Raw genomic sequence first — 23,900 nt, 5'->3', positions numbered from 1 at the left:
AAGAGCAACACTCTTTGCACGTTAGGAACCCTTGCAACAACTCTTTGAGGGGTCCGTAAGTGGCATTTTCAAAGCAAAATTTCCGTCCCTATCCAAAAAACCATAATTTTCCGGTGGCAGTCCAAATTTCTACGATCATCATCCTGTATTACCTGTATTACAAGACTTACATATTGTATTTATTGTTAACATGTTCTCGTTTTGAACTTGCATGAAATATTTGCCACTAGACGTTAAGCAACCAACAATCAATCAATCATTTACTATTTGCACTTCAAAATAGAAATAACGTCCCAGTTTTAGTTAAATTTCGTTTTTTTAAAACTTTGTTAGCAAATAAATCTAAAAGCTTTTTAAAACAATACCCAGAATGCATTAGATATAAAACTGTTTACATAAAGAAAGGAAAGATTCTCGTACAACATGATGACGCAAATTTTACTTTAACTTCAACTTTTGCACCGAAATAATGTGGGTTTTTTTTCATTTTGTATGTAGTTAGCTTGAATGTTGTCCATTTCCAAAGGAGTAGGTCCGGTAAGAGCCGATTTTGGCCTCAAATTTCAGGTTCATCTGACGAAAGATTTTTAACACTTTTTAAACACTTAAGTGTCTTTTTCAATTGATTCAAATATTTTGTGTGAAAGATTTCAACTGATTTTGTCATTTAAAGGCTCCGATTCTAGCTTAAATATGAAAAATCTATCAAATATGCCAAAAAATGTCAATTTTCAGATCGTTTTTGGCAAAAATGAAAGTGGCCGCATCCGTGTTCATCCTCAACCTTCATATATGTTATGTATTATCATCGAATACAACTTACATTTCAATATTATGAATGAACACAAATGCGGCCACTTTCATTTAAGACGAAAACCGTCAAAAATTTAACTAAAACGCTAAAATTGTGAAGATTTCAGTAATTTAGCATGACTTTATGATGGTAGTACCCGATATATGTGCATTGTATTGTCAAAAACAGCACATATTTATGTAGCAGAACCATTCTCCTTTCCAATAGATAACTAGAAGTTTACATCTTAACAATTTTGTAAAACTGCTATATTTTGGGGCCAAATAAGGGTCTTACCGGACCTACTCCTTTATTCGTTATTCCTTTTACATAGACTTTGGTAGCAGACTCCATGATCTTGACATAGCTGTTGGACAAAGCCTTGATGATATGTCGATATTTACACATTTCAAAGGACCCGGTAAAGATGGAGAGCATCTGGTATTCCAGCGCAATCCGTATACAGATGGTCGTTTTGTCAACCTTACCATCACTAACGGTAGAGAAATTTTACAATTGACAGAAGTTATGGTCTTTGCTTATCCAATATATTGATAAATGGACTTATCGTTACATGTTGTAAGTGTTTCATGTCATATTACTATATATGGTTAGATTTGGATCATCTAAAATAATGAAACCTCTTTATATTTGTAATATGTCAACTTTCAATTAAATCAATTTAAGCCCTCTTCGTCACCGATTCTCGCACTAGCGATGTTCATGAAATTCAAGTTATATAGTGGGAGACTATAACTACTAAGAAATTTAGATAAAGGAACAAAATACAGGTATACAAGGATATATTTCGGTGAGGTTTTGGAATAGGTGTCAAATGTTCGGATTCCTTGGTGTTTTTCCATACGATACAAGGTAAAATATTTTGCCCCATAGCACCTATTTATCTTTTAACATAAGACTTAATTTTCTTTCTTTTGATTTGAGACCCAAATAATATAAATGCAAATATATGGTTAAGTCTGAGTCAGCCTTTTCCCGCCATACTTTATAAAACAAATATCTCGAAAAGGAGCTCATGACCTATCAATAGTTTTAGCTTATTTTGGTCCTTAACTAGTACTCTTTTAGCTTGAAGTATCAATTTTGATTTATTTAATTTTACCTTAGATCACCTAAGTACATCCTTAATTAAGTTCACTGTAAATGAGTGCAGGTCATGGTTTTATGTGAATGAATGCCTCAGCTGTCTTATGTGGAATAGTTATCAAAGGTACCAGGATTATAATTTAGTACGCCAGACGCGCGTTTCGTCTACATAAGACTCATCAGTGACGCTCAAATCAAAATATTTATAAAGCCAAACAAGTACAAAGTTGAAGAGCATTGATGATCCAAAATTCCAAAAAGTTGTGCCTAATACGTCTAAGATAATCCATGACTTGGATTAGAAACTCTGATATTACGTTATGTTATTTTATTATTAATTGATTACATTTTGACATTATGTAATATGGTTTTTACATTATGTAATGATGTTTTGATATAACTCAATCATGAATATAGAATAGTCGATACTTGATTTGATATGGTTTTTATCATTACGTAATATGCAAAAAATCAGCGTCATTCAAACGAGTTATTTCTCTTTTATCAATATACGTAACGTCGCGCGAACTTTGAAGACGTAAACTTAACTTAATTCCGGAAAACTGAAGCGACCATTGCAATGTTAATTTCCTATAGAGAAATTTAAACGCATCTAGATAGTTCCGGAATTGCACGAGGTACGTGAATCGTGGTGTTATTTTATTCTCTTTAACAAAATCGCTGTTTGGGACAAATATTCTCACAAATATTTAAGTAATTGCGTTTTTTTGGTGGACAGCAAAACTTAAGCTGGACAACAATACAACATTAGTTAAAATATAAATAAAAAATCTATAAAAAAAATTTTTAGAGAGAGGGAAATTAAATTGGGAATCGATACGTGGCCGAAGAATGGAAATTCGTTTTTAATCTTCCTTTACTTATAATCGAAGATCCCACATTAAGGGCAATTCAATATAGATTTCTCCATAGAATTTTTTTAAAAATACTTTAATTATTTTAAAAATATAATAGTGACACAGAATGGTGCCATTTTTGTACCGAAACAAAGAATGGTGCCATTTTTGTACCGAAACAAAGGAAACGTATAGTAAAGGAATTAAAAATCTGGGTTTTTTTTTAATGAAGATGACTTGTGTTTGAACGATCTGCCTAAATTAAAAAAAAAAAAAAAAAAAAAAAAGTGTTGTAAAGTACGTTTTCACCAATCTTTCAAGTATAATATTATAAAAATCAACCAAAAACTGACAAAAAAGACTTATTCTTGCAGAGTTATCTCCCTTTTCCATGTTAATTACCATAAGAAATTAAAATGCTTATTTTGAGTTTTCCTCAAGTTAGATTTTATGGGACTTTTTTCTGTGTATATTTGGGGCTTAATGCTATAGATTAGGAACTACAACATTTACTGTTACAATTAGATTCAAGTCAAACTTAGTTTGACTGGACTATCAGTTCAAGTTAAATTTAAAGTTCCATCTGTTACTGAAGCAATACCGGCGTCATTTCTAGAATTATGTTTTTCACCGAAAAAAAGATCGTCAATCTCGCACGCCTTTATGACGTCATTTACCGGATAGAAGACGTGTCTGTGTCTATCCTCTTTCGATAAGCTCATGATTGTGTTTTATACATAAATTTATAATTGAACTTTTAAATATGTTCTGTTATATTGTATTGTATTTCATTGTATTGCATTGTATTTAAAAAGTATAATTGTATGTTTCTATTGCTTGACCCTTATGTGTGTAATTTTGCAATAAAGATTTTTATTTAAAAGTTTCCAGCACTTTCAGAATCGAGATTCTGTAGGGTAGTATAAAATAGTTTATGTTTCGTAAGTATGTAATATTGGTTCACGCACGTTTGAGGGAGGATAACCATCCAATCAGATTTCCTAAATATTTTGTGCAGTATAAAATTAAACATTCTCCCCTGTTTGTTCAAACTGTATTAGAAGTGATACTTATCACAAAAACGATCAACGACAAATTTAAGTTAAACATATCTACCCTAAATTTGGTCAAAATTGATATCAGTAATTATTTCAAATATGCAGTTTATCAGACCAGTCGCAGCTTAACTCAAGGGCACCTGAGTTTAACCTCTCTTTTTTGTAGAGCTCGTATTGCTCAATCTTATGTTCATTATGTAATTTTTGGATTGTCTTTTGATATTTCTATTTAAAACCATGCTTTATTGGCGTTTTTATTGGGCCTATGATTGCACTTTGGTATCTAGTCTCTCTTTTTCAAATACACGCAGAAAAAAACTGTCCTTGATTTTGTCTTTCAATTTTTATATGATATTCGTAGCAATACATCAGACTTTGCAAAAGAAAAAAACAAAATTATAAGATCTAATTGCTATGTTTTAGTCGTGCTTAAAACTGTCCTTCAGATTTCTTGGTGTTTCATACCATATCAGCATAAATCACTAAAACAAGATCAGATTTAATGTCAAATTTGGCATGGTGGTATTTATTGGTGCTTCATACCATATCAGCATAAATCAGGAAAACAAGATCAGATTTAATGTCAAATTTGGCATGGTGGTATTTCTTGGTGCTTCATACCATATCAGCATAAATCAGGAAAACAAGATCAGATTCAATGTCAAATTTGGCATGGTGGTATTTCTTGGTGCTTCATACCATATCAGCATAAATCAGGAAAACAAGATCAGATTTAATGTCAAATTTGGCATGGTGGTATTTCTTGGTGCTTCATACCATATCAGCATAAATCAGGAAAACAAGATCAGATTTAATGTCAAATTTGGCATGGTGGTATTTCTTGGTGCTTCATACCATATCAGCATAAATCAGGAAAACAAGATCAGATTTAATGTCAAATTTGGCATGGTGGTATTTCTTGGTGCTTCATACCATATCAGCATAAATCAGGAAAACAAGATCAGATTCAATGTCAAATTTGGCATGTTGGTATTTATTGGTGCTTCATACCATATCAGCATAAATCAGGAAAACAAGATCAGATTTAATGTCAAATTTGGCATGGTGGTATTTCTTGGTGCTTCATACCATATCAGCATAAATCACTAAAACAAGATCAGATTTAATGTCAAATTTGGCATGGTGGTATTTCTTGGTGCTTCATACCATATCAGCATAAATCAGGAAAACAAGATCAGATTTAATGTCAAATTTGGCATGGTGGTATTTCTTGGTGCTTCATACCATATCAGCATAAATCAGGAAAACAAGATCAGATTTAATGTCAAATTTGGCATGGTGGTATTTCTTGGTGCTTCATACCATATCAGCATAAATCAGGAAAACAAGATCAGATTTAATGTCAAATTTGTCATGGTGGTATTTCTTGGTGCTTCATACCATATCAGCATAAATCAGGAAAACAAGATCAGATTTAATGTCAAATTTGGCATGGTAGCAGTGCTGGGTGTTTCAAACAACTTCAACTATGTACCTAAATTGAAATTTCAATGTGGAGGCTTTTTCCAAAATAACTGCAATAATAAGTTATCAAAATCAATTAACAGTGTTGTAGAAGGTACTAGTAACAAAGTGTTTTGTATTGTCTTACCTTCAGTGAAACTAAGAACCCCATGATACCAAGTAAAAATCATACTTTTATACTAAAGCTAAACCACAAAAGAATTGTAAGGAAAGTATAAACATCCTAACTACGGTATCATTCTTGTAGCACATTACTCTACAAACGAGGGCTGTCGTTTTTCTTATATATAAGTTAGACTTATTCAGAATTTCTACTTCTCGACTCAAAGAGTTTTCTTTATGATCAACCGAAAGAGTTAATAGTAATGATCTAAAACATTGCAGTAATCTTTGGCGTCCAATGCAATTAACACGGCAGGTGCGTGCTTCTTTTGTGTGATAATTATATTGGTGCTGCAATTAAACAAGCAACTACAGCGATACTTAAAAGGGCTGCAGAACTGTAGTTCAAAAAGAAATGATATAGACAAAAGGTGTTTTACAATCATTAAAACTTTAGTTGATAATCGTTTGGTCAAATATTCAGATGCAGTTGAGCCATTCCATTAAGGCAAACATGAAGTTATCCATTTCAAATACAGCACTAGAAGATTCTATCATTGAATATGTGCTTCCCACCTCAAATCCTATGAGCAGTTGTGTACAAATTGACAAGATATAAAAAATGATGTGGTATGATTGCCAATGAGACTACTCGCCATAAGACACAGAAATTAATAACTATAGGTCACAATAAAGTCTTCAACAACGAGCAAAGCCAATACACCATAGTCAGCTATAAAAGTCCATGAAATGACAAATGAAAAACAATTTAAACGAGAAAACTAACGGCCTTATTTATGTACATAAAGGAAAAGCAAAAATTAAACACATCAACAATTTACAAACACTAAAATGCAGGCTCCTGACATGAGACAGACACATACATACAGAATTTGGCGGGGTTAAATATGTTGGCGTTATCCAATTTTTAATATAATATCAGATTTATAAATGTCTCTTTTCTTACCCTAAGAATCACGAAATTCAAAATATGTTCAAAGCATTGGTAATTATTCTAAAGTTTTGACCAAATGTGAACAGTTGAAATGAAATTAAGTTTCCCATGCCGTACGATGGACAAACATGATTTTCACAACACAGTAATGAAAGTATACACACAGGAATTCCTTTGAATCTTAACTTAAGCTTGGGGTCAAAGCCGGTTTTCCGTGAGGATGTGTACTTTCTGTCTAACTGGTAGTTCTGTTGGTGTTATCACTGAGAAGTTCGGTGATAAATAGAAAAACAAAGGATATGTGGTCTCCATGACCCATGACAAAAAATCAGAGCATGAATAGCAAATAAAAATACACAAAAAGCATTTAGTGACCGTCCTGATATTACCACAAAACCAGAAAAAGGAGGACGCAATAAATTGACAAACAACGTCGATATAAAGTTTTTATAGTTGATAGTACATACCGTATATATTATACACTTTCTCGATATTATTAATTAAAGGTAAGTTGTGAAGTCTAAAAGTACTGCCTAAATAAATAAACAAAAAAATGTTTTAAAATGTAACAATTGAAATTGTGGAATAGAATATTCGAATTGACCTACAGTCGTCAAGATACAAAGGAATGCCCCTTGTTTATAATCAATTCTAAATAAAATTTGTACATCCCATTTTTGAAATATAAGGTAAAACTGTTGCATTGTGATAAAACAAAAGGTGAAATTATCAACAGATTGTTTAAAAATTAAAATTCTTTTTAAAAAATATAGATAAAACTGCACGATATCTCATCTCAAGTATGATTGTAAACATTTGCTATGTTTGCTGTATACGTCAACATTTTTTTCTGGAAATCCCAAGTATTTGGTAACAGTAATTTCAATTTCAATTTTAGCAAAGGTGGTCGATCTTAAGATACATGATAATGAATATAGAATTTTGGCATGCACATTTCTTTTAAAAGAGGGACGAAAGATACCTAAGGGACAGTCAAACTCATAAATCTAAAACAAACTGACAACGCCATGGCTAAAAATGAAAAAGACAAACAGACAAACAATAGTACACACGACACAACATAGAAAACTAAAGAATAAACAACACGAACCCCAACAAAAACTAGGGGTGATCTCAGGTGCTCCGGAAGGGTAAGCAGATCCTGCTCCACATGTGGCACCCGTCGTGTTGCTTATGTGATTACAAATCCGGTAAATAGTCTAATTCGGTAGGTCATATTCATGAAAGTGAAGGGGATTGTAGTTACGACGTAAGGAACATATCCGATATAATTTGTGAAACGGTTATTCCATAACGGTCAACCAACTCGTGATGGCGTCCGTAAAATTTACGAAGGGGTGATTTCAACTTCACCATTTGGAACTCTTGGTTTAATAGCTTCCTTGTGAGCAGCAAACCTCTATCAAGAAAATCATGATAGGAAATGCAAGCACGGGAATATCGTATCAATTGGGAGATATATACCCCGTATGCAGGTGCTGTTGGAATGTTGCTACTTAGAAATGGAAAGTTCACAATTGGAAAGCTGAAATCATCTCTTTTGTCGTAAAGTTTTGTTTTCAACCGACCCTCATTGTCAATTTCTAGATGTAAGTCAAGATATGAAGCCGACTTAACTGTATCTATAGTATCCTTTATCTCTAGTTCGATTGGATAGATGCGTTCCACATAGTCACCAAATTTTGAATTGTTTAGTGAAAGAACATCATCTATATAGCGGAAAGTAGAGTTAAAGGATATTGCTAACTTCTTATCTTTCTTCCTAAGAAGTTCCTGCATGAAGTCAGCCTCATAATAATAAAGAAACAAGTCGGCGAGTAGAGGGGCACAGTTTGTTTCCATTGGAATGCCGACAGTCTGTTGAAAAACACGTCCTCCGAACGTAACAAATATGTTGTCAATCAAGAAATCAAGCATCTTGATAATATCAGTTTCAGAGAATTTTTTGTTTGAATCAGAGTGATTCTTTACAAAGTAGGATTTATCCCTCCCTAAGACAAGATACTTGTATCTACGTTGGCCATACTTTTTTATGAAGCAAAGTAATACCAACTCTTTCAATTTGTCTTTTAGTTTGGAATGTGGAATACTTGTGTAAAGAGTAGAAAAGTCAAATGTTTTAATACTGTTACAAGATGGAAGAGAGTTAGATTGTATGTACTCTAAAAGATCTTTTGAATTTTTAAGTATCCACATCTGATTCACGCCACCTCTAGATTAGGCAGTTTCACAATAACTTTGAAGCCCGTCTTTGATTGCTGATAAAATAGATGTTAATAATTTAGAAAGAGGTTTCGTGGAGCACTTGGAAGACCCAGCAATATACCGTTGTTTGTAAGGACACTTATGTAGTTTAGGTATCCAATACAGAAATGGAAGATCCAGTTCTTCATCTTTGGTTGAAATTCCAAAGGAACATAGAACAGACCTATGATTATCCAGGATTTCCTCTTTGGTAAGTGTCGTGAGGGTATATGTTGAGTTTCCAAGTGAATTGTCAATACCTAATTCGTTTATCAAGCAGTTGACGTAATGACTGTTACACACAAAAACGATGTTACTTGGGGCTTTATCTGCGGGGACAACAACATATTTGTCATGGAGGTCGGATAGGTGTTTTGCAACATTTGGGTCTTTAAAGATTGACGTAGCATGGGCATTGATGGACCCATTCAGTTTCTTAATTCTGATTTGTATCAACGACCTCACTGCCTTAATCCATTCGGAAAGAGTGTCTACATCTTCCTTCTCACGCTTAGCCCATTGCCTGGCATAATCCTCGACTGAATCCATCAAAATTTTAAAGTTGTATTTCCAATTGATGGATTTAGGCTCACGATATTTGGGACCTTTCGATAACACATTTTGTAGAGAAGTGTTATTAACAATGTTAAGGTCACCGGTAATAACGTGGCCAGCAGGATTATATGTGAATTTGGAACTAGCACAAGTGCAATCAGGAGGTTTAGACTTGAAGTCGTCAATATCGAGATCCTGCAAAACGCGTTTGTAATTGAAAATTTTAGTTGCAATAGGTTTGGTATAGGTATAAGAAATTATTGGTACAGACTGGTCTTTGAAATAAGGAGGTATTTTCGATTGCACTAATTTATGATGAAGGATATTGCCTAGGTTGACGCCATCGAGACCTTTGTTGGCAAAGGAAAGATTAAGAAAAGATCTTTTCTCTTTTTCATCTTTTCCAATGCGAACTGGCTTGAAAAGTCTGTGACTTGCAATATCCGAAATTATAGCTTCAAGTTTGTATTGGTTTGAATGAGGGTTTGTAACAGTGGATTCCAAACATAAATTGAACAGAGAATGAAGTTTTGAAAGGGGTAATGAATAAAGTTTCGTGCGAATGTGATGAATACCTAACGGCTTTTGTATGAATGGCAGCAAGTCATTAATAGAGACATCATGCAGAGAAGGTGATGTATAATGACGATGACCATGACTGCGTCTACGTCGAGGAGTCGAGTTGAAAATATTCATCACATTCACCATTTTAAATGTGGTGGAATATTTATTCTGCTGTGATCGCGACAAATACTCTGTTGATCAGGACGCCCGTGAATCACGCAGGACTAAATTTAATCTTTAGAAGATCCGAATGTATTTGACTTTGGAAATGTTAGTGTCGTGATAGACGCTGCTGAAAATTTAACTATTTTTTTCTAAGATGACTCCATAGTTAAATGCATTTATGAATTACACGTTAAAATCATCATTGACAAAAATATACATCATTTGAAACTGACTACGAAGAGTTAAAAAAATGAACGTGAAGAAACGATACAGGTCTATTTAAATAATATTTTTAATAAATGATATGCAGAAAGTTGGAAATTGCATTATATTTACAATAAATTTTAATACATTGGAAAATCGACATAATCTGTTCATATTGCTTTGTCTTAGTGTGAATGACGTTAAGATTTAAAGTATTAAATATGCGTAATAATTCATATATATATATATATATGCCTTATTTTTGTAAATGGTGTTTTGTCAGTTCCAAATTTAAAGTTGATATAAAGCTAAACAATATTTTGTATGTGTATGACATTGGTTTGAAGCGAATGCGTGGAGACCGTGTTTATTGAGGGGCGTAAAGGATGGTATCTGCACGGAAGAACGCGCAATGACATTGTCATTTCACGATGAACGAACTATTAAAAATGTCTTGCACGTTGATCTTTTTACCTATTTCACAAAACACGGTGAATAACGAACCTTTTACAAGGCTGCACGTGAAATAAAAATGGCAAAACACGTTGCACGCAAATAACCTTTTACCACCCTCTTTATTTAATATGAAATTAGTAGACGTGGTTTATTTTGATACACGGTTAGAAGTGGTGTTACCTTCATTATATATATATAAAAAAAAACAGCGTTGAAGAAAAATCTGAAACGTTTCGCCTGGGAAACAGATGAAAAGAAAATATAGTAAACCATTGAAATAACTATACATGCAACTCATTTAAAGCTAACAGTTGTTTTGGTTTTTTTTGTGTTTGTATAGGACATTTGGAGTGGGTTCCTTACAGTAAAACTTGATCACTTTGATAGACAACTGGTCTAAATTTCACATGTTAAGATATTCGGAAAGATAATTCGTTACACAGTGGTCTTAACTCGAACCCTATTTGGACTTTACTGATCCCTTATATCGTATTAGGTCACCAGCACACTGTGTAACTAATAATATTAATATTAAAAAAAGAAGATGTTGTATGATTGCCAATGAGATAACTCTCCAAAAGAGACAAACTGACACAGAAATTAATAACTATAGGTCACAATACGGCCTTCAACAATGAGCAAAGTCCATACCGCATAGTCAGCTATAAAAGGCCCCGAAATATCAACTCTGCTTGATCTCAAATGTACAGTTGCAATTAGCTCAACTCAAAATGTCGGTACAAGGCACAAAAACCATATACATAAAATATCGACAAAGGAGTGAATGAAGTAACTGATAGAGTATTTCAAAGCGAATTACAACTAGGAGGGAAATCATGTATCTAAAGTATTAGTCAGTATCTGAGACTACTATGACAGTCTATAGTAGTAGTAATCTCAGTCAGTATATATATATCCAACGGTTTTAGGTAAAGACGTTATAACGCATGAACTTGTGCAATGCCAAATAATTATAAGTAAACACGGTATCCAGAGAATGTACGATCTTATGAGTTCTCAAAAGTATGCATATATTGTATAATTGTAATAATGTTAAGTGATGTTTTAATTTAACAGGTACAGCAAAACTTTCTACATTGTAGCCAAATGGTTTTTTTTTTTTTTTTTTTCATTTTATGAAAGAATTTGGTAAAGGGTGACTGGGAAATATACTATTAGATATGGTCACTTTGGGGTTTTTTTTTTTCGACCGGCAGTAAAACCTGACCGAAGTTGGCCATCCGTTTAGTTGTGTGAGATGTAAAAGTACACAGTCGCGCCCAGTGTGAATGGGAAAGTAAGATCCAATGTCTCGTGTAGAGAGAACACCACGCTAATACACTGTGTGAACCCTTGCAAAAAATTTATGAGAGGTCTATAAATGGCCTGTTGAAAAGCAACATTTGTGTCCTTATTTAATATACCTCATTTTATCCAGTGGCAGTCCAAACTTCTCTGACGTAATTCTGGAGAGCCTCCTTCCAGGACCTACATGTAGTATGTGTTGCTACTTTGTGATTATACTGAACACGCATGACATATTTGCAAGTGATCGTTAAGCAACCAACAATCAGCCATTACGTACGCGTGTCATAAACAAATAATGGGGTGCAGAAATTGGTCAGTACCAACTGTTTAATTTTTTATTGGTAACTTTTAAGACATGAAAGAAGATGCAATGCAAACGACTAAGGCTAGGTTGATGATTGACGCTTTGCTCAACCACATGATTTACCGATGACGCCAAGGGTAACTGGGGAATATAAATATGGTCCCTTCGGTCTTCTCCGAAATAAGTCAAATTTGAATGAAATGCATATGGGTGGGTAGACATTAAGGTGCTAACAGTAACCAGAATTACGAATCATTTAGATTTTGCCATCACAGAAGAAAGACTGTAATGAGGGGGGATAGGACCTTTATCGGGACTCCAGGATCGGGTGTTTTTAAGATCGGGATTTCGGGATTTACCCATTCGGGATCCGGGAATTCTTGTTTTCAAATATTGGGATGCGGGATTTAACTTTATTTAAATTCTGGACCTCGGGATTTCGTGTTTTTAAGCCCGGGATTTCGGGATCAAGACCCCTGCTACCCCCCCCCCCCCCCCTGTAATGTTCGAGGAAGTTAAGTAGAATCTTTATACCTTCAAAATTAAACAAACAAAAAAAAAACATAATTGAAGAAAGCAAACCAGTTGAATAGTAACAATTATCTCTTAATCTTTACATCTTCACATTAAAGAAACTGTATTACTATGGGTGGCTATAAGTTACATGTATATTGTATACACATATTCTGCAGCATTAATGTTACTCTATTGTAATCTATGACCCCCTAGGACTCGCCTCTGAGATTCAGACCAAAAGCCTATAATCCATTGATTGTTTTTGATTGCTGTATATATATATATAAAAAAAAAAAGATGTGGTATTGAAACAACTCTTCGCAAAAGACCAAATGTAAAACAATTCATACGAAAAATTTATGCACAAAATAGTGAATAAAAATGTATAAAACTACTGAATTACACGCTCCTGGTTTTAGACAGGCACATACAGAATATGGCGGGATTAAACATGTCAGCGGGGCACCCAACCAATCCCCTAACCGTACATTGACTGTCACGTAAACACTTTCAAAAATTGTATACAATTAGAAATCGGACGTGTGTATCTGTCTGCTTAGCGATATATGCATCTGTCGAGTTATTGTATTTTCAATTTTGAATGTGTTTTTAGTTTGATAGATGCTAAATTGTGTTCTGTTAAATTGTTTCCTTCAAAAATTGTAACACGATGATGACTGACGTACCCGTATTTGGACTATTTTATTTATTTTGTCTGTTTAGTTCACGCATCATTGTAAATATAACGGAATTTTGTCGTACAAAGTGAGAGGTTTAGCGCTATAAAACCAGGTTTAATCCACCATTTTTTACATTTGAAAATGCATGTTCCAAGTCAGGAATATGACAGTTGTTGTCCATTCGAATTCGTTTTTTATGTGTTTTGTCATTTGATTTTGCCATGTGATTAGGGACTTTCCGATTTGATTTTCCTCCGAGTTCAGTAATTTTGTGATTTTACTTTTTCCTACCAATTTACACTTCGTATACAGAAGGATTTTTTTACATGCACAAAATACCTCTAAGAGTGTTCCAACAATACAACGGATATTATGGGTTGCTGTCTGCATGTAATGTTGGTAAATTATTTTTTTCTAACATGCATATTGCTTATAATCATATCAAAGCATAATTTAATACATGCAAAATTCATTGACAAACGCAATATTGTGTCAAAGAAGCGTACAGTATAAAAAGGTGTAATGACAACGAAGCGTACACAACATGAAAATAAAGACACTTTAAAACATGCATTTTTCTGTTTCTAGACACAACAAAAAAATATGGTCTTAATAGGTCTGTTCATTTAAACTATGAAATTTTCAAAAATGTATGTTTTAAAAGCTATGAGGTAGAGAAACATTAATATTTGATTATCTAAAAATAACAAGCATGTTTGTCATTGATATCGTCGTGCGTTTTTTAATAGTTGTATATAGATCTACAAATGTCACATATTTGAAAAACCTTTTAGTAGCTATGAGTTTTATGGCAAAGAATATATTGGAGCAAAATATCCGAAGAATAGATATTGGATTTTCTTTAAAAGTATTATTTCTTTTACTGTCTGAACTCAGTGTTTCACGATGTGTTCGATTCAAACGCGTCAACGTCCGGTTTCATCTGTATCGGGGTTATACAGGGTGGTTACAATCAATATAGTATACCACCACTTAACCGACATCGCTGATAATGAACTGTACGCACATTCATGCTTTATTTGTCATGGGGTCAGTGTAGCCAATTGTAACGGATTTTGAAATAATTCATCATGTATTACAATTTTCAAGTGAATTTCAAACTTCTTATACGAATATATCGACTCATACATCTAGTTATTTTTGCAAAACTGTTCGATATAGGAGAGTTCAGGCTTAGTTGCTGTTTTTATTTGGAGGTTGAAAAAGTCATATCAGAAGACATATTCTGTCCATCAACCTAGTATTAACTTCATGCCAATTATGCAAATGTTTTAATAAGTGAAAGTCTATAAAAAAAGTTCTACTGAAACTGTCTATATTGACATTATAAAAGCCTCCTGCAAGGTTACATCACCCATAAGTTATTGTTAATGCAGAAGATGCTGTATTGATCCTAACGCGTACTGCATTGATTTGTGACGTCATCACCTGACTGTTTTGTGTAAAAATGAAATCGGACTTGGGGAAAACGGAATATCTCTGAACGAAAAGAGCGTCTACTTGTTTACCGCTTCAAATTATTTATTATACAGTATTATGATAAAAAGCGAGTGATTACACTGAACTACATAATAAAGATAAGACGAAGATCCTCATTTTTAACCTACGAAGACCATTTGGATATAATGTCGTGTTTATGGTATTTCAGACTTATAATTTCTTGTAAGTTAATATTTATGACATTGAATAAACAAATATAAGTCAGTGGTTGTTTGATTGCTATCTGTCATATTTTTCAATTTTTCATTCATAAAACAGTTCATTGATTTTTCTCGTTCACAATATTTTTCATTTTGTCATGAATATATATGCTGACTATTCAGTATGAGATTTACTCATTAGTGAAGGCCGTACGGTGTCTTATGTGTCTTATGTGCTTGCATACACGTCATTTATTAATTGGTTTAATTGGCATTCATTTTAATCTTCCTAATTTTACACGAAGATCCCGAGAAGGTATCAAACACAAACCGAAGAAAAACATGATGATAGAAAAGAAAAAATAGACAAAAAACGGTGATAAACATGTAAAATCCATCCGCATGATTGCGCCTGTCCAAAGTCAAGAGACTCTGAAATTGGTTAGGCTTGTATGTTTTTTAATTTAAGTTCATTTATATATTTCGGAGTAGTAGGACAAGGACAAGTTTCTTCATTTATCTCTGGGTCTGTTTTTCGGTTTTCCTCTTTCTTTTTTCTTGTGTCCAACTAAGGGCTACTTTGATCATGTCTGCAACTGGTTTGCGTAGAACATGCATAGGCCGATCCAGGGGGCCTGGGGGCCCGCCCCCCCCCCCCCTTTCGTGGGAAAAATTTAGTTAATTATGTATAGGGAATCATTGAAGCATGACTGGAGCGCCCCCCCCTTTTTAGGAAAAGTTCTGGATCCGCCACTGACATGACATTTCACTTATGTTTAAACTTCTTATTTGCACTAGTAGCTAAAATGTAATTGATACTTTTGGTTGTATTTAACTTTTTCTTTAGTGTGTCTATCCGGGTATGTCTTGTGTCAGTGCAGAGCTGGGTGGAAATACCATGCCGGAATGTGTTTTTATTTTAGTGACGAGAAGAAATCCTGGTACGAAGCTGCAGTAAGTGCAAACAAAACCATAAGAATAGAAAAGACAACGAACGCACCCAAATTTATTTCAGCTTATTAAAAAAGTCAATGATTTCCCCTCATTTTTTTCATATTTGTTTTCCTTTTCTTCAAAATCACCATCCCGCGCATAACTTTCGCGATTGAAGATAAAAAAATCTTATTTTTTTGTGCTTGACAGAAGAAAACACTACACGTCAGATTGTTTTGCTAACGTCATTCGTCAAGTCTTTCAAAATTCGGAATCTGAAATTTGAAAATGGTGTATTTCTCTCGTATTTTCATAAAATTGGTAATATCAAAATAATTGAAAAAACTGAACTATAAGGTAAACTCAAAAATAACAACGGGTGGGTTTTTTTTTTTTTTTTTTTTTTTTTGGGGGGGGGGGGTAATATTATCTGAGAAAATATAACATATAGTATATCAACAAACGGAACGACAGGAAAAAACAACTGTCACATTGCTGACTTGATACAGGCATTTCCGAAGAAAATTGTGAGTTAATTAAACCTGATTTAGTAGCTAGGTATGAGGTACAAGTATAGATCACTCACCTGTTGTTAATAAAAGTACTCATTAGATGAAGCAGCAGCAACGAACGATATAGTACCTAGAAGTGTAAATTTAATGTGTCTCAAGTTTTGATTGATTGATTGTTGCTTGTATACTAAAAAAAAATGTACATTTTAGATAATTAGTTTTTCCTTTTGCAGGTTAATTGCAGAACGCACAGAAGTTCGTTGGTTGTAGTTAACACACATGATATCAATTCATTTGTTGTAAATCAAATCAACAGGCATGGAGGTATTTATACAGGGTGCCTGGGGAGCCCACACCTCCCCCTTTTAGAGGGAAAACTTGATTGATTATATAGAGAATCACTGAAGCGTGACTGGAGCGGTCCCCGTAGGTCAGTCAGCTCCCCTACAAAAAGTTCTGGATCTGCCACTGGTAGATGTCTTTTCAATCGACAAACCTCGGGTGACTCCGCTTCTTTCCATCCATCAGATGGAGGTATGGAATCGACCGAGTTGTGACGAATGGCAGTGTTTTATGCACAGGCACTTGTCTCAGAACAAAAATTCCCATATATACCTTAATATAACATGTTATATTAAGGTCTATAGGAAAAACAATTTCTGAGACAAGTGCCTGTGGTTTTATGAGAGTCGAGATGGGTTTTTCAAAATATTTATTAGTGTCCTTAACAAATAACGCAAAAAATAGACACTAAAAAATAAGAATAAAAAAAAAGTCTGTGTTAAATAAAGATAAGGTAATAATGAGTCAATTGAAAAAAAAAGAGAGAGAAAACTAGTTTTATAAGAAATAAAAATCCAGAAATGAACATTCTATACATTCCCATGCAGAATAAACAAAACAACAATGAACGAAGAGTTCCTTAAACTCGTAAGGGTTAACACAAAAAAGGAGTTTTCGATACATATCCTAATAAAATTGAGAATGGAAATGGGGAATGTGTCAGACAACAACCCGACCATAGAGCAGACAACAGCAGCAGGTCACCAAAAGGTCTTCAATACAGCGAGAAATTCCCGCACCCGGAGGCGTCCTTAAGCTGGCCCCTAATACTACAAACTAAAATCTGATGGTACTGTCGATTTATTTGTTTGTATGATCATATTGGACAGAAGGTACTGATGATTTATTTGTTTTATGGATCATACTGGACAGATGGTTCTGACGATTAATTTGTTTGTATGATCATACTCGACAGATGGTACTGACGATTTATTTGTTTGTAGGATCATACTGGACAGATGGTACTGACGATTTAATTGTTTGTAGAATCATACTGGACAGATGATACTGACGATTTATTTGTTAATAGGATCATACTGGACAGATGGTACTGATGATTTATTTGTTTGTAGAATCATACTGGACAGATGGTACTGACGATTTATTTGTTTGTAGGATCATACTGGACAGATGGTACTGATGATTTATTTGTTTGTAGAATCATACTGGACAGATGGTACTGACGATTTATTTGTTTGTAGGATCATACTGGACAGATGGTACTGATGATTTATTTGTTTGTAGAATCCTACTGGACAGATGGTACTGACGATTTATTTGTTTGTAGGATCATACTGGACAGATGGTACTGATGATTTATTTGTTTGTAGAATCATACTGGCATACTGGACAGATGGTACTGACGATTTATTGGATTGTAGAATCATACTGGACAGATGGTACTGACGATTTATTTGTTTGTAGGATCATACTGGATAGATGGTACTGACGATTTATTTGTTTGTAGGATCATACTAGACAGATGGTACTGACGATTTATTTGTTTGTAGGATTGTTTGTAGGATCATACTGGACAGATGGTACTGATGATTTATTTCTTTGTAGAATCATACTGGACAGATGGTACTGATGATTTATTTGTTTGTAGAATCATACTGGACAGGTGGTACTGACGATTTATTTGTTTGTAGGATCATACTGGATAGATGGTACTGACGATTTATTTGTTTGTAGTATCATACTGGACAGATGGTACTGATGATTTATTTGTTTGTAGAATCATACTGGACAGATGGTACTGGCGATTAATTGTTTGTAGAATCATACTGGATAGATGGTACTGACGATTTATTTGTTTGTAGGATCATACTGGACACATGGTACTGACGATTTATTTGTTTGTAGAATCATACTGGACAGATGGTACTGACGATTTATTTGTTTGTAGGATTGTTTGTAGGATCATACTGGACAGATGGTACTGATGATTTATTTGTTTGTAGAATCATACTGGACAGATGGTACTGACGATTTATTTGTTTGTAGGATCATACTGGACAGATGGTACTGATGATTTATTTGTTTGTAGAATCATACTAGACAGATGGTACTGACGATTTATTTGATTGTAGAATCATACTGGAAAGATGGTACTGACGATTTGTTTGTTTGTAGGATTGTTTGTAGGATCATACTGGACAGATGGTACTGATGATTTATTTCTTTGTAGAATCATACTGGACAGATGGTACTGATGATTTATTTCTTTGTAGAATCATACTGGACAGATGGTACTGACGATTTATTTGTTTGTAGGATCATACTGGATAGATGGTACTGACGATTTATTTGTTTGTAGGATCATACTGGACAGATGGTACTGACGATTTATTTGTTTGTAGGATTGTTTGTAGGATCATACTGGACAGATGGTACTGATGATTTATTTCTTTGTAGAATCATACTGGACAGATGGTACTGATGATTTATTTGTTTGTAGAATCATACTGGACAGGTGGTACTGACGATTTATTTGTTTGTAGGATCATACTGGATAGATGGTACTGACGATTTATTTGTTTGTAGTATCATACTGGACAGATGGTACTGATGATTTATTTGTTTGTAGAATCATACTGGACAGATGGTACTGACGATTAATTGTTTGTAGAATCATACTGGATAGATGGTACTGACGATTTATTTGTTTGTATGATCATACTGGACACATGGTACTGACGATTTATTTGTTTGTAGAATAATACTGGACAGATGGTACTGACAATTTATTTGTTTGTAGGATTGTTTGTAGGATCATACTGGACAGATGGTACTGATGATTTATTTGTTTGTAGAATCATACTGGACAGATGGTACTGACGATTTATTTGTTTGTAGGATCATACTGGACAGATGGTACTGATGATTTATTTGTTTGTAGAATCATACTAGACAGATGGTACTGACGATTTATTTGATTGTAGAATCATACTGGAAAGATGGTACTGACGATTTATTTGTTTGTAGGATTGTTTGTAGGATCATACTGGACAGATGGTACTGATGATTTATTTCTTTGTAGAATCATACTGGACAGATGGTACTGATGATTTATTTCTTTGTAGAATCATACTGGACAGATGGTACTGACGATTTATTTGTTTGTAGGATCATACTGGACAGATGGTACTGATGATTTATTTGTTTGTAGAATCATACTGGACAGATGGTACTGACGATTTATTTGTTTGTAGGATCATACTGGATAGATGGTACTGACGATTTATTTGTTTGTAGGATCATACTGGATAGATGGTACTGACGATTTATTTGTTTGTAGGATCATACTGGACAGATGGTACTGATGATTTATTTGTTTGTAGAATCATACTGGACAGATGGTACTGACGATTAATTTGTTTGTAGAATCATACTGGATAGATGGTACTGACGATTTATTTGTTTGTAGGATCGTACTGGACAGATTGTACTGACGATTAATTTGTTTGTAGGATCATACTGGACAGATGGTACTGACGATTTATTTGTTTGTAGGATAATACTGAACAGATGGTACTGACGATTTATTTGTTTGTAGAATCATACTGGACAGATGGTACTGACGATTTATTTGTTTGTAGGATGATACTGGACAGATGGTACTGACGATTTATTTGTTTGTAGAATCATACTTGACAGATGGTACTGATGATTTATTCCTTTGTAAAATGATATTGGACAGATGGTACGGATGATTTATTTGTTTGTAGAATCATACTGGACAGATGGTACTGACGATTTATTTGTTTGAAGGATTGTTTGTAGGATCATACTGGACAGATGGTACTGATGATTTATTTGTTTGTAGAATCATACTGGACAGATGGTACTGACGATTTATTTGTTGGTAGAATCATACTGGACAGAAGGTATGTTTGAAGGATCAAACTGGACAGATGGTACTGATGATTTATTTGTTTGTAGGATCATACTGGACAGATTGTACTGACGATTAATTTGATTGTATGATCATACTGGACAGATGGTACTGACGATTTATTTGTTGTTTGTATGATCATACTGGACAGAAGGTACTGATGATTTATTTGTTTGTAGAATCATACTGGACAGAAGGTACTGACAATTTATTTGTTTGTAGGATCAAACTGGACAGATGGTACTGATGATTTACTTGTTTGTAGGATCATACTGGAAAGATTGTACTGACGATTAATTTGATTGTATGATCATACTGGACAGATGGTACTGACGATTTATTTGTTTGTAGGATCATACTGGACAGATGGTACTGACGATTTAATTGTTTGTAGGATCATACTGGACAGATGGTACTGACGATTTATTTGTTTGTAGGATCATACTGGATAGATGGTACTGATGATTTATTTGTTTGTAGGATCATACTGTACAGATGGTACTGACGAGTTTTTTGTTTGTAGGATCATACTGGACAGATGGTATTGCCGATTTAGTTGTTTGTAGGATCATACTGGACAGAAGGTACTGATGATTTATTTGTTTGTAGGATCATAATTGACAGAAGGTACTGACGATATATTTGTTTGTATGATCATACTGGACAGAAGGTACTGACGATTTATTTGTTTGTAGGATCATACTGGACAGATGGTACTGATGATTTATTTGTTTGTAGAATCATACTGGAAAGATGGTACTGACGATTTATTTGTTTGTAAGATCATACTGGACAGAAGGTACTGACGATTTATTTGTTTGTAGGATCATAATTGACAGAAGGTACTGACGATATATTTGTTTGTATGATCATACTGGACAGAAGGTACTGACGATTTATTTGTTTGTAGGATCATACTGGACAGATGGTACTGATGATTTATTTGTTTGTATGATCATACTGGACAGAAGGTACTGACGATTTATTTGTTTGTAGGATCATAATTGACAGAAGGTACTGACGATATATTTGTTTGTATGATCATACTGGACAGAAGGTACTGACGATTTATTTGTTTGTAGGATCATACTGGACAGATGGTACTGATGATTTATTTGTTTGTAGAATCATACTGGAAAGATGGTACTGACGATTTATTTGTTTGTAAGATCATACTGGACAGAAGGTACTGACGATTTATTTGTTTGTAGGATCACACTGGACAGATGGTACTGATGATTTATTTGTTTGTAGAATCATACTGGAAAGATGGTACTGACGATTTATTTGTTTGTAAGATCATACTGGACAGAAGGTACTGACGATTTATTTGTTTGTAGGATCACACTGGACAGATGGTACTGATGATTTATTTGTTTGTAGAATCATACTGGACAGATGGTACTGACGATTTATTTGTTTGTAGGATCATACTGGACAGATGGTACTGACGATTTTCAAGAAGGAGAATGGGAATGGCCATCTAGTGGTCAACTCTTTAACTTTACAAATTGGTATCACGGACAACCAGATAATCACCACAGTCAGGGAGAGGATTGTTTAGCGATTCACGCACAACATTCTAGTACGTGGTTTGATGACCAGTGTTCATTAAAACAGAAATATGTATGCTATGAAAGGTTAGTTTAAGGTCGAAAGAACATAGACATGGACATTTTTTTATTATTCTAATCAAGATTTTCTGATATGAAGAAAACTACTAATGCTTTATTTCTGTACGAACAGCTTATTTGAATTATAAATAATAAATATGATAATAATCGGCCAAAAGACAATATACAGCATAATCACACTAATTTTGAGTAAGAGCGGTACAGTCATTATTTACTAAATAAACTAACAAATACGCAAAAAAAAAATATAACAGATTTTGTATAATGAATTGTTGAGCATAAGACAAAAACACAAATCTATGCAGCTCTCCCCGGCGAAGAGAGGCAACTTTTACCAAATGCATATGAAAAAGAGGAATTATAGAGTACACGACTGCAAAAACAAACAAAATATTAGTTTTCGAAACTTAATTATACAGATACGTTACGTGTCGTATCTGCCAGTTCTAAAAGCAACTTAAAATATTGAAATCATCACTTTACTTTAGTCCATTGTTGTCATTTGATCTTTGGTGGATAGTTAGTTGTCTCGTCATACCACATCTCCTCATAATATTTGCATACGTATGATTTTCGAACGGATAACTTCCGTCAGCGTCGGTTCACTGTCTTGTCACTATCTGATCTCTGTCGGATTACATTCGTAAAAATAACGTCTAGAATCAAGAGGGTAGTTGACCGCACTTGTGTATAAAACACGTACACACGTAGAAAGAAAGTAATATTTCACGATTTTCTTTTAATTTGTTGCTGTCTCCTTGACGTATATATAAAGAGGGAGATGTGATAAATGTGATGATTGACAGTAAGACAACTTTCATCCGAAAACCTAGTCTACTTGTGTACATACTTATGCAATAATTGTGCATGCTCTTTGAATTCACTTTGATTTTTGTTTCAGCTCGATCCAGGACGGTGGTTTTGTCATTGGATAAACAATTGTACCTACAATACTATTATGACTAACAATAAAGTTAAAAAAAAAAAACTAATGCATTTTGATTCTTAATAGCACAGCTTTTGAAAAAAAAGTCAATATATTTTTTTAATTGTTCGTTTTGCTATTAAAGTCCGGTGGTTCTCTCCGGCTACTTCGGCTTCTTCCGCCAATAAAAACTGAGCACCCCCCCAATAGCACAATAGAGTTGCCCCCAAATAGCACAATAGAGTTGCCCCAAATAGCACAATAGAGTTTCCTTCAAATAGCACAATAGAGTTGCCCCCAAATAGCACAATAGAGTTGAACGTAGCGTTAAACATCAATCAACCAAGCAAGCAGTTTTTTTTAATTGTTTGTGATTTTCATCAATAGTTTTGTTTATAAAGCAAATTTATGGCCATGCATTAACTGGAAAATATCTTTTTGTTAATAATAATTATCATGTTTACAAATAAATTGTGGCGGACCAATGCATAGACACTGGGGTCAACTATTTCAGTCCAAGGAGTGCGATTCACTTGAATAAACTGTCTGCCAATCAGATTGTGTGGTGTTGTATAAATACGTAGCAACGTCCAGCCCGAATGAGGGGATGCTCTATTTAGC

The 23,900-nt window shown here is 34.1% G+C and overlaps 1 protein-coding gene across 1 annotated transcript; it reads left to right on the top strand.

Annotated features, from left to right (window-relative positions):
- Positions 1-14,967: 14,967 nt before the first annotated feature.
- Positions 14,968-23,341, top strand: LOC143053825 (perlucin-like protein). Its single transcript, XM_076226622.1, has 5 exons — positions 14,968-15,057; positions 15,883-15,989; positions 16,714-16,804; positions 22,147-22,360; positions 23,256-23,341. The coding sequence occupies exons 1-5, from the start codon at positions 15,021-15,023 to the stop codon at positions 23,287-23,289; spliced, it is 483 nt and encodes a 160-aa protein (XP_076082737.1). The 5' UTR covers positions 14,968-15,020; the 3' UTR covers positions 23,290-23,341.
- Positions 23,342-23,900: the final 559 nt, after the last annotated feature.

Source organism: Mytilus galloprovincialis, chromosome 12, assembly GCF_965363235.1.
Source record: "Mytilus galloprovincialis chromosome 12, xbMytGall1.hap1.1, whole genome shotgun sequence".
Lineage (NCBI taxonomy): Eukaryota > Metazoa > Mollusca > Bivalvia > Mytilida > Mytilidae > Mytilus > Mytilus galloprovincialis.
The sequence above is the reverse complement of the archived record's forward strand: the minus strand, read 5'-3'. Positions and strand labels throughout refer to the sequence as shown.

Coding starts and splice junctions, on each gene's coding strand:
- LOC143053825 (XM_076226622.1), top strand. CDS start 15,021: ATGTCGTGTTTATGGTATTTCAGACTTATAATTTCTT. Junction 15,058..15,882: donor TTTCAGACTTATAATTTCTT/GTAAGTTAATAT, acceptor CTTTTTCTTTAG/TGTGTCTATCCGGGTATGTC. Junction 22,361..23,255: donor AAATATGTATGCTATGAAAG/GTTAGTTTAAGG, acceptor TTTTTGTTTCAG/CTCGATCCAGGACGGTGGTT.